Below are 12,622 nucleotides of genomic sequence, written 5' to 3' on the forward strand. Positions count from 1 at the left end.
AAAAAAAATATACAAAATTATTTCTTCTAAAAAATAAACCCACTACCTCAAGTAAAAACTACTCATTCTTATCTTGAAATTTCTAATTTTTTTTTTAATTCGTTTAACATTTTAAAATTTTTATTATCCAAATTTTATACAGTTATCATAAATCTCTATCCATCCACACTAACATATATCATCTTTCTTTTGTTCAAATCTCAATTTTTTTTTTTTTTTTTTTTACTTATTACAATTTTTATCTCAATCAATAAATTCAAATGTCTCATTGGCTTTCAACTTCTTACAGTTCTCTATCTCATTTTTAAACATTATTCCACATTATCTTACCTCATTTATTTTTAAAAATAAATAAATACACACGGTTATTATCACTTTTAAGCATTATAACACTAAACCAAACAAACAAATAAATAAAAAAGAGTAATATTGCACGCGTAAAGCGTGTGTGATAAGTCTAGTATGTGTGTGTGTATATATAAAGTGATATCTCTTTAATAAATTAAAAAAACGTAAAAAGAAATAAAATATGAATGGCTAATGTGAAAAGAAAAAGTCCCAAGTTTTAAGGGAAGAAGGCCTTAAGTGTACTTTAATAAAGAAACAAAAAATATAAACAAAATAAAAGCGATATCTCTCTCTCTCTCTCTCTCTCTCTCTCTCTCTTTTAAATTTTTAAATGTCCTCTTCTTAAGTCTTAACTATAAGTTCCCTAACATATCCACTTAAAACGTTTTAAGTGTCATGTCATAAACGTAATTAGAGACAAATCACAATTACCCTAAACTTTTTTTGAGAAACAGAATTACCCTAAACTTAAAAGAGTGATTTGCACTATGATGAATCAAATTTAGGGTAAATTAAACCAAACTTTCTTGAAATTTCATGACAATTACCCATGGTTGTCAAAATCCCGATTTGGATCCTACGATCCTACGATTTTACGATTCCATCTACCCAAAACGATCTAAATCTTTCAAGGATCTTTGCGATCATTCAGGATCGGAAGGATCGTACGATTCTGACGATCTCAAATGACCTTGATTTCTTGTAATCTTTTTTAACTGGACAAAAGGCTCAGTTGGACCCAAATTAAAAATAAAATCCCAATAGACCAAGGTTTTTCAACTCTAATGTAGAGAGAGTGTCAGTTAGACTCAAATAAAAAATATTCTAATAGAGTATCACATTTTGAGATTTTTGGCATCTTTAAATAATGCTTACAAATGAATGTAGTGATGTATGATAATTATATCAATGAATGTATAATTTATATGATTATTTAACATACCAATGTGTATTTTTTGTTTTTTTCTCAAATAATGTTGGATTTTACGATCCACGATCCGATCCTACGATCCACGATTCTACCTACCTCCCATGATCCTACGTAGGATCCCGATTTTGACAACCTTGCAATTACCCCTAAATGTTTCACAAAATGACACAAAGCAATGGATGCGTACTTGCCTTCTCAGTTCTCACACCGTGACTTCCCTAATGGAATATTATATTTTTTTAAAAGATATTCAAATCAATCATAAAAATATTAGGGACTAAAATAAAAAATATTAAACTTTAAGGTCATTAATATCAAAATTACCCTACACTTTTCTCAAAAAAAAAAAAAAAAAAATACCGTACACTGCGACTTCTATAACAGAATATTCTATTCTTTTAAAAATATTCCAATCATTCATAAAAATGTTAGATACTAAAAAATATATATTAAATTTAAGGTCATTAATATCAAAATTACTTCAAATTTTTAAGGGTGAAATTTGCACTATGATAAATAAAATTAGGGTAAATTACACTAACCTTCCTTGGCATTTCATAAAATGGCACCCACCCACAAAAGTTTCACAAAATAACACCAAGCAACAAATAAATAAATTCCCTCTCACACCACGAATTCCTTATTAAAACATTATATTTTTTTTTTTAAAAAAAACATTCATACTAATTCATACAAACCTTAAAGGGGGAATGCCATTTGTCCCCTAAACCTTAAAAAAGGAGAGTATTATTACTTATTTCATCTATAGTTTAGATAGGAATATTTTTCAAAACTGAAATATTCTTTAAAAAAAAAAATCTCAATGTTAGATGCATTAACTTGTCTATTACATTTGTTCAAACATAAATGAGATATTATCATTTGATAGAAATGTTTGGGAGCTAGTGTCATTTTATGTAACCTTAAAAGAGGTCGTATGAATTATCCTAATTTTTATTTGTAAGGTGTATATTGTTAGTACCTGTCAATCAAAGATTTTGTTGTTAGTAAGGTGTATATTGCATTGGCTTCCTTTTGTTTTGTTCATGCATTGCAGCGCCAATAAAGCCACTAGAGATTATTTGTAAAATGGCTCCATTCAGGCTCATATCGCTTGTAGAGCCAATTCATTTTTTTTAGATTTCTTTGTAGAGATGCAAATTGTAAAAGGTTTGCTTCAAAAAAATTCTCCAGCTCCTCTGGCTAGATATGACACAAGTGTCATCACACTGGATTCCTCTAACTTTTAACTCAGTGCCGGCCCTACAGATGCAGTTGATACGGTCGTGTGAAGCTCCTAGTAGAAAAAAGAAGCCCAAATTTTAATCAATAGGATAACTTTTTTTAATTAATTAAACCTAAATATTAGCTAACAAATAAAATAATTTTTTTATTAAATGAAAAATAAGAAAAAAAGAGAGAAAAATGCTACATTCACAACATTTTTCACAATATTTTTACAAAAAATCGTAAGTAGCAAATTGTTACAGGCTGTTATTGATGGCAAAAAAAATAATTCTAGTAGTAGGTTCAAATTAAAATCAGTAACAATTTAACACCTAGAATTTGTTGTGAAAAATATTATAAATGTAGTACATCTCAAAAAATAAAAAATAGAGCAATACACAAAAAAAAAGTTCACAATATTTTTCACAATAGTTGAGTTGACAAACTTTTATTAGTTCTCACTTAGGTTCACTACTAACATCATTCTTATCCAAAAAAAAAAAACATCATTCTTTTACTTACCATTATTAATCTACCACATCAATAGGTGTGAAAAGTTTTGTCAAATTTTTTTGTCTACAAACTTTCTAAATTTTTTTTATTTTTTTTACGTGATTCATGTTAATTACTAATTAGTAATAATTTTGCATATAAAACATGATAATAGAGTTTAAGTAATATTTCATTTTTTAAGTTATATATATATATATATATATATACTGGTAAGAGCTTAGGATCCTCTAAAGATTCTTGAAATTGATTCTTGAAATTTTAGGGGTAGTTTGCTTTTCTTGAGGGTGAAAACCTTTTCCACATGAAAGTAGATGAGAATCTGGAAAGAGTAGCGTAGCTGTGATACTATTCATGTTTTGTCTTTTGTGTTGGTTGGTACTGTTTTTGTCATTTACTTTTCTTGAAATTCTATATAAGGCCTTAAAGTATGCTTCCAAATACATCAAGCTGCCCCTGCTTTTACTCATTCTTGACCAGAGTTTCAGCATGGCCATATGAGTTGATCTGACCCATCTGAAACCTTACCAAGCTGGATTTGTTGGATCTGTGTGGCCTGTTCTTGGTTGTACAAGAGAGAGATCACGTTAATTCTCCAGACTTTAGAGCTTGTGGTTTTGGTCTCAATGAGGTTAGTCACCTTGTTAAACTGTCCAACAAGGTTAGTTCCATCATTGCTGACTCTGGGAACTAGAGGAGGTGATCAAGTGGGATGTCCCTCCACTTAGCATGATAAATGGACAAGTCTTTAAACTGTACTTATATTTCTCCAGACCCATGGCCATGACATGAGGCATTTGGTTTAGCCTTGTATGAGGGGAGTATCTTTGTTTTAAGGTTTCGGAAATTAGGAGGTCAGGATCTTGGGCTATTCTCCTGTACAGCTTTCCACCCTTCTGTTTTGCCTTTGATTTTGGACAAGACTTCTTCAAAAACTGCTTTTTTAATCTGCCATTCTAATACACTAGTTGAATGCCTTATTATTTGGCTTTCGATCTGCTTTCCTTGAGGATAAGAATCCTTGCCATGTTCGATTTTCAAATTTGCATCTACATTTGAACCTAAGAAAATAACAAATTTATAAAAGACCTATCAATGCTCCAGGATTTTAACACAGTAATTAGTTCTTTCTCTTTTGCATTAAGAGTATGATAAGAAGCTCATTGGCACACATAAGGTGTAATAGAGTTAGGGCTGCTCCCATTACTTTAACTTCCTTTAAACCAAAGTAGTCAATACAGTATTAGAGACCGTTTTGGTTTGATCAGGAGAACAAAAAATTCTAATTCCAGAAATTACTAGCGTATCATTTCAAGGTTTTATATATATACTAGACTCATCACATGCGTTTTGCACGTGCAATAAGACTGTTTTTTATTTTATATTTTAAGTTTAGGGAAATAATGTTTAAAAGTAAGATAGAGATAGTGTCTTAATTTTTAAGATTTTGATAAAAGTTTGAAAGCCTTAAGTTAGAAACTCTTTTAAAAATAGTAAATTACTCTTTTAATCCGTTATTTTTTTTAATTAAAATTATTTAACTAAAAGATAGGGGTATTTTAGAAAGTTTAAGGATTTATGTGAAAATATTTTAGTACGTAGAATGTTGAAAACCAAACAGAGAATCCTCTTATTAATAGTATAGATATATATGAGAGAGAGAGAGAGAACACCGGTTTGTATGTTAAGTAATGCCATCAAGCTGCCTTCCTTAAGGACAAGAATCCTTGCCATGTTGGATTTTCAAATTTGCATCTATATTCTAACCGTAGAAGGATTCATTGGAAGACTTAACAATGCTCCAATATTCTAGCACTTAGTTCTTGCTCCTTTGCATTAAGAGGCAATAAGCTCATCAACAAACATGCTAGGGCGGACCTCTAACTACTAAACTTCCTTTAAACTAAAGCACTCAATACAGTACTAGAATTCGTTTCGGTATGGTCAAGGGAACAAAATATTTTATCATAACACAATACGATTCCAAATAATTACATTTCAGTGAAAGTCAACATAATACCAAACGCAATTTCTTTAAAACAAAAAATAAAAATGCATTCTATCATAACACATTATTAGAACGGGAATGCATTCTGTGAGCAGAGTTATCAAAAGCCGCCTAAAAATCAAGGTCCAAACTTTATTTTGTCACGCCTAAAGATGATATCACACATCATAAAAAGATGAACAATGGTCCAAACAAAAACTTCAAACTGCTCTTATAGCACTGGTCTACATGCCAAACAACTGATCCTTTTTACCAAATGAGATATGTTAGAGATCTTGGTGACTACCATATAGCTTCAGGAATCTCGCTCGTGTACATTTTAGTGTAGACTTCGCATAATTCCATGCAAGTAACCACCGGTCATAATAAGTGAAACTAAAGATACAACACCTGCTGGAAATATCTTCCCTGATTTCTTAAAACGAGCACCCATCACTCCCAGAAGAGCAGCAGAAATGCCTGCAAATTTGGAGAAAACCATAGAGATTAGCTTAAGCAAAAAGCAGATTGAAAATGAAACAAAGTTCCCTTTTAGAAAAGCACTTCTGGTTAGGCCTCACATCAAGAAATAAAAAAGGTACAATTATATCATGGTGCAACCACAAATTTACTTCCTCTGCAATTTATCACTCTGTAGTTAACAAATTGCAATTCACCTACTATAAGTGCTCCATTGCCATTCAATTTCTAAAAAGGATTACTAATCCTAAATTTTTTGATAAATATATTTGATACTAAAAAATAAAAATCAACTCATGAATGTGACGTAGGAAAATTTGGGGAATTCATCTACGTGTGTTTGTGGTAGGGCTTAGTGGTTAGGAGAATTTGTAGATTTAGGCTTTAAAAATTTAGAAAAAAGGGTTAGGATTAAAAGAATGAATAGAATTTTGGTCAAGAAAAGACAAGGTAAAGATTTGATTTATGGTTATAAAAGATGTGAGAAGAGACAGATTGAATTTGTTCACAGGTTATGAACTGTAGTGTGAACAATGCATCTGAACAGTGATGTAAACAATACAGTGAATAATGACAGAATGCTGAAGAAGAACAGGGGTTTTCTTTTTGGGGGGGGGGGGGTTTGGTTAGAAAGGGAGAAAAGAACACAGTAAAGACAATATACCTCAATACTCAAAATGCTAAGATTTTCTATTAATCAACTCTTCGAATTTTTTGAGTGTGTTGAATATAAATATAAATACAGAACAACTCTTTAAGATTTATAATATGACAAGTAAATTAAGCCTATGTTTGGCAACTCTACAAAAAAATGTACATTCTGTTTTTGAGGCGTGAGAATGCATAATGCATTTTTCCCCTTGTTTGTTAATTACACTTTGTACTAAATTCATCAAATAAGTTCGCTATAACCTCTACAAATAAGCCAGGATTAGATAATTTTCAAATCTTTCATTCTCAATTAAAAAAAAAAAGCTTCTCATCCATGTTAATTATTTTGTTTCAACCTCTAGACCCACAAATAAATTCCATGAGGTAAACCAATGACTCTTCTCCTCTTTCTTCTTTCCTTTTTCTTTCCCAAAGTTCCTCCCCCATCTTCCTCTCACGAATTTACCTATCTCAACCGTTATATCTCACCAAATGCAAGTCAATCAACACAATTGTATTTTAGTAGGAGTTGTGACATAATACCAAATGCTACTTCTCAAACTACCTCATTACACCAAAATAATCTCTCTGGTTAGTAAAGTTAATAATTGCTAACTAAAGCCAAAGAGCCTTGTAGCTCAACTGATTGGCACCTTTTGGTGTTTATAACAGAGACATTGAGGACTCAAATCTCCCATCTCCCGTTGTACTTGTAACTATTGAATTATCAAAAAAAAAAAAAAAAAAAAAAAGCTTCCTCAAAGCCTAATACTGGAATAAAAAAAAAAAAAAAAAAAACTTGGAGTCTTGGACACATAGGAAGTCTTCTAGAAAATTATAGACTAACTTAGTTCCCAAAATCCCATTAGACCTTGTTTGTTTTGATGTAAAAATTTCAAGCACATGGGCATCGAAGAGACCCCTCCCCCACCCAAACAAAGATCTATCACTTTTTTGTCTATGGAAGAACAGGGTACAAATTACATAGATTACACGTGCAAGGTGGGTGGTATTCTTACAATAGATAACCTTATTAAGAAGAACTTGCCTCTTGTTAATTGCTGTTGCTTATGTTGGTGTGATGAGGAAACTATGGATCATCTTTTTCTCCATTGTAAGATTGCCTCTTGTTAATTTTATTTATTTATTTTTTGTTTGGGGTTCAGTGGGTGATGCCGAGAATAGTCTCTCTTCTTTTCGCTTGGAGGAATTGGTTGGGGAATTATTTTCAAATGTTTCGATTATGGTACCGGTATGTCTAATGTAGTTAGAATGGAAGGAACGCAATGCCCGAACTTTTGAGGACATTGAGAGACCTATTGAATTGTTGAAGACTTTGCTAGCTAGGACTTTATTTGAGTGGTCTCGTATTTGGAGTCTCACACATTGTATTTCCTTGTCTGATTACATTATTTCTGTTAGATTTTCCTTTTGATCTGAATGTATTTTTTTCATTGCTGTGAGTTTACAATTGTAAACACATTGCAGTTTTGCTACCAATTAAACTTTTATTTCCTATTAAAAAAAAAAGGAGGATGAGAAATTGATTTATTATTTGTTCCTACATTGCCTAATAGCTAATTTGTAATGGAGTATGGTCTTCTGTTTGGTTGGAATAAATTGGGTGATGCCACAAATGGTGATTGAATTGCTGGCATTTAGGAAAGGATGTTGGGAATGCATCAAGATTTGTAAAGTCCAAAAGTTATTCATAAATGTTTAAAGTTGCATATTTTGAAAGAGAGAAATGGGTGTACCTTTGAGGAAAAGGAGACAACAATAGAGAATTTGAAGCATCTATTCCTAAGACTGTCTTTGAGTGGATGCAGGCCGTTACAGACTGACCTCAGACTCTTCATCGAGTTTTAATGAATTTATAAATTTGTTAAATTTTTGGAAGTTTACATTGAATTTGAATTTTCAGTTTTATTTTAGCATAAATCCCATGTACTAGGGTAAAACCCTATGCTTTCTTGTTTTAACGGATTTGTTAATAAGTATATAAAAAAATGGGGTACAATGCAATACAACACTCTGTAAATTGGTATTGCTTTTGCTAATGAGCATTGGTGATGGGTTTTACACAGCCCTTGCATTAGCACTGCATATCTTGATAACTTGATGCTTATTCCGTGTATGATGATGTGATGAAATTACACTCTGTTTGACTTTGGAGTCCTTCCTAAATGGGTTCTATAGCTATGTTGCTCAAGCTTGGATCATTAAATGAATGACCTATTGTTTGATGCATAAGGGGATTATAGGAATATGTGTGTACTGTGTAGTGGATTTATTAATTTTTTTTACATGTAACAAAATGTGTCTCTAGAAGATCATACCTTATTTGTTACATGGTAGTTTGCCCAAAAGTTCCATGCTTCACTTGGCATATTAAATATTTCAATTCAGAATGTGCCAATGGTCTTTGAATCAAATGGCATCTCTTCATTGTATTTGCCTATATATTCACTAACTTCTTGTCTTTTTAATATTTAAATTTTAGGTCCTTTTCTTTAATTTCTATTTTTTAAGAGATCAGTTATTAAGTATGCAGTTTCTTCAGGTCTAAATAAGAGGAATTAATGAATAATGATACTTTTTTTGCAAGAGAAAAGCGTTTTTTACTTATACTTAATAAGATGTTATAACAGATATTTATAGGGACTAACAGAACCATTAAAAAGTAAAATAACCAATAATAGCCATTACACCTCTCTCTCTCTCTCTTTTTTTTTTTTTTTTTTTGAAAGTGAATGCGTTGATATTTGCTCTCAAGAGTCTTACATCAAAATTCTAATCAAAGTGAAGTCACTAATTGTGCATTCTTTTTCCCCACAAGTAATAGTTAATTTATAGAACAAAGGAGGTAAAGCTCTGGTACACTGGGGACTAATTGTGCATTATTTATAAGAAGATTAAAAGGAAAATGCTGGTGAAAAACACCAATAAGCCAGTCTTATCCATTAATTCATAGCATCATCTGTTGAACTATCGAATATAGAAAATTTAAGATAACTAAGAAGGGTATAATTGTGTCTTACCAAGCCCCACGGATGATGCAAGAACGGGTCTCACAGGAAGCTGAGAATAAACATAATATAGCAGTGAGGCAGATATTCCGCCTGCCAACAGTGACTTCTGGCTGCCACTCTTCAAATAGCCCATAACACCACCCACTGTCGAAATGTAAACCAAAATTCAATTACATGCACATTTTTTTTTATAACTAATAAGAGTTTTGTTGAAAATGAAAAATACTTTATTGTTGCAACGGTGAACACAAAATATCTTAATAAATTACACGGATATCAAATAGAAGATCTTAAAGGGTTTTAGAACTCAAGAATGGAAGAACAATGTGTAAAACCCCAAGCCTGAGACCAATCAAACAAAGTAGGCATCAACAAGGACTTCAAGTGATCAAGAAATCTCTCAACATTCTTAAACATACGACTATTTTGCTCTCTCCACGCTATCCACCTCATGCATGCCAGCACCAAATTCCATACATCCAAAGAATGTTTCCCAAACCAATTTCTCCAACCAAATAATAGATTTGCAAAAGTCATCTGCATCAACCACTAAATCCGAAACATCCGAAACATTTCACTTCACAAAGCATTTGCCACATCACATTGAAGTAAAAGATGGTTCAACGTTTCCCCACTACACCAGCACATACAACACAAACTTACTAATGAGAAACGCTCTCCACAAGAAGAACAAGACTCTTTTGGGGCTTAACACACGAAATACTCTTACAGGGAAAAGAATGATTGCGGATGCCACAAATGATCTTGTAGCAAGACAGAACAGCAAAATTGCCACTCCCATTCAATATCCATGTCATTCTACCATCTCCTTCTTCCCTAGGCACCAGGGGAATTAATGTGATCAAGAAAGGAATACGCTGTCCTGATCATGAAAGTCACTATGGAACTGCAAATTCCAACTCCTGACCTCCTTGTTCAACAGAGAATCCAACATATCAGCAACTAAAGCTTCCTTGTCGACTGCACACTCAAACAGATAAGGGTATAAATCCTTTGGAAAAAGGTGTCCACTCCAAAGATCATACCAAAATATTATTTGATTTCCCTCGCCTGCCTTAAAAGCCATATGCCAGAAAAAAAACTATCCCACCATGCTCTGATACTCCACCATAAACTAAACCCATGCTCCCTCGACCAACTTTTGTACACCATCCACCCCTATCTTCCCCCATTCAATTACATGCACACACAATCTTTATTTTTACCTCAATAGCTTAACATATAATCAAGGCAAACAGACTATAACGAAAGAGATATACGACTACATAAATTATTCCATAAGTGAGATATGCCTCAAAAATAATCTACAAAGGCATGATGATCAAGATCAATCCTGCATGGTGAGTTCCCCTTAGCTTGAATAAGTGTCTCGGGTTCAAATCCCGCCCACACCAAAAACCAATTGATGTCTTGCCCGGATAATAAAAGGCAATCATCGTAGAGTAGACACCATAAGTTCAAATCCTATAGTACCTATCTAAAAGATTAATGATCAACCCAAGACCAAATTTGGCGGTCCGAAATGGTACAAAGCAGTAAACCTTTATGCAATCGAGTAATCTAACAACTTTAGGAAACTAATTCCATTTCCAACTCAATCCTAATATAAACAGATATCTCATGTATCAACTGCTAGGGAAATTTTGAAATACAAATGCATAAAATTTTATATGTACCTCCAACAAGTGCAGCATATCCAAGAGTTAATTTCTGAGACATGGACATGGACCCCATTTTCTTGCTGTTTTGTTCTTCGCCTTCGTCGTCGCCCTTGCTGTTGTTGTCACCGTCGCCTCCACCACCGCCACCGCCACCGCCTTTGTCACCAAAACCGCCTCCGTCTCCTCCACCACCGAAGTCAGGTTGTATGGAGTCGACAGTAAAGACAGTGGACGCTTGAAGAGGGTCAGAAGAGACAGCCCCAGAAGCCAAAACGCAGTGTCGTTGAAGATCCAATCTGACACCACCAAATCCACAGGAAGATGGCGATTTCGAGAGCTGGGTTGGGGTTGAACAACGAAGGGTACTTCTGCTAACACTGTTGTTGTGGGTTTTACGCAGTGATCGAAATCCAACCTTGGGTCGGACCACTATTAGAGAGGACTGACTCTGACAAACACCCACTCCCAATAACACTTCCCCCATTTTCGTTTATGTGTTTACGTGTGTGTGTCTCCTTCTGGTTTCTTCGATTCTGAGACACGAATCAGTTGTCTTGTTGGACATGGGCCTCGGCCCGATCTGCCATCTATTGTCCTGTCCCAGTTGAAACTTTACTGCAGCAGCCCACACAAATTCCCAGTAGCACAGCAAAACCCACGATTTCAGCACGTGATAAGTTGTAAAAGCATCAACTTGGTGGAACCAATTTTTTAGCTATTTGTATCATAAAAAACTATTTTATCTACTTACTTTATAAAATATTATTTTATCTATTTTATCTATTTATTTTACAAAAACATCTAGCATAAGTGGATTTATTTTAGGTTTTAATACAATAAAATAATATAAATATCACAATAAAATAATATATCTATTTCTTTATAGCAATGTGAACACACAAATAAAAAATATATATAAGAAAAGAAAAAAATATAAGAAAAAATAACAATAGTGTGAACGTACAAACAGTATATAACAGTGTGAACGCTATATAAAAAAATAAAAAAAAATAAAAAAAAAAAGAGTGAAAGAAGTGTGATTGCACAACCGATGTAATGTGAACGCTAAAAAAAGAGAAATAAGAATAAATGAAAAAATAAAATGAGTAAAATAGTCAAAAGTAGTGTGAACACAAATATAATTCTTTTTAATCTTTCAGTTACAACACACAGCTACTTTTAGCAATCAATGTGGATGCCAAAAAATATGGTTTTGGTTCCATCATTGTAGGGCACATTTTGGTATTTGGTGGTACTAAAAATAGCAATATAGTTATTTAGTACCACCAATATGAATGCTCTAAGTGATGAAGTAAAAATGGTGGATTTATAACTTCAACACTCATGACTCGTTATACGGACGAGTTTTGGGTTTTGTTATGATTCTAGCATTATTGGGCTAGATCATGCTTTGTCTCTTTATTCTGGGTTAAAAATACACGTTAGGCCCTATAGCTTTGATCAAATATCATTTTATTAGTCCATTGTGTTTAAAAATTATCATTTTAGTTTATTAACTTTGATAAATTGTCATTTTAGTCCTTTAACTTTTAACAACTATCATTTTAGTTTGCTAAGTTTAAAAAATTGTCATTTTAGTCCACAGAATAACCTAATAAAATAATCTTTGAAATGATTTTTTTATTGTTAACAATGTGAAACAACGTTGTTTTAAGGGTGTTAACTGAAAATCATTAGAGGTAGTAGATCAAAAAAATAAAGTGATTGTGTTATAAAAGTTTTATTTTTTTTTTGAGAGTGTGTGTTATCAAAG

At 32.7% G+C, this 12,622-nt stretch overlaps 1 protein-coding gene across 1 annotated transcript; it reads right to left on the minus strand.

Moving 5' to 3' along the window:
• Positions 1 to 4,957: 4,957 nt before the first annotated feature.
• Positions 4,958 to 11,395, minus strand: LOC115969519 (protein FATTY ACID EXPORT 2, chloroplastic-like). Its single transcript, XM_031089185.1, has 3 exons — positions 10,864 to 11,395; positions 9,176 to 9,310; positions 4,958 to 5,483 (listed from the first exon to the last, which is right to left on the minus strand). Exons 1-3 carry the CDS (start codon positions 11,330 to 11,332, stop codon positions 5,344 to 5,346), a joined length of 744 nt encoding a protein of 247 aa, XP_030945045.1. The 5' UTR covers positions 11,333 to 11,395; the 3' UTR covers positions 4,958 to 5,343.
• Between the last annotated feature and the right edge of the window lie 1,227 nt (positions 11,396 to 12,622).

This window comes from Quercus lobata, chromosome 11 (genome assembly GCF_001633185.2).
Source record: "Quercus lobata isolate SW786 chromosome 11, ValleyOak3.0 Primary Assembly, whole genome shotgun sequence".
Taxonomy (NCBI): domain Eukaryota; kingdom Viridiplantae; phylum Streptophyta; class Magnoliopsida; order Fagales; family Fagaceae; genus Quercus; species Quercus lobata.

Coding starts and splice junctions, on each gene's coding strand:
- LOC115969519 (XM_031089185.1), bottom strand. CDS start 11,332: ATGGGGGAAGTGTTATTGGGAGTGGGTGTTTGTCAGAGTCAGTCCTCT. Junction 9,311..10,863: donor ATATGCTGCACTTGTTGGAG/GTACATATAAAA, acceptor ACATTTCGACAG/TGGGTGGTGTTATGGGCTAT. Junction 5,484..9,175: donor TGCATCATCCGTGGGGCTTG/GTAAGACACAAT, acceptor CCAAATTTGCAG/GCATTTCTGCTGCTCTTCTG.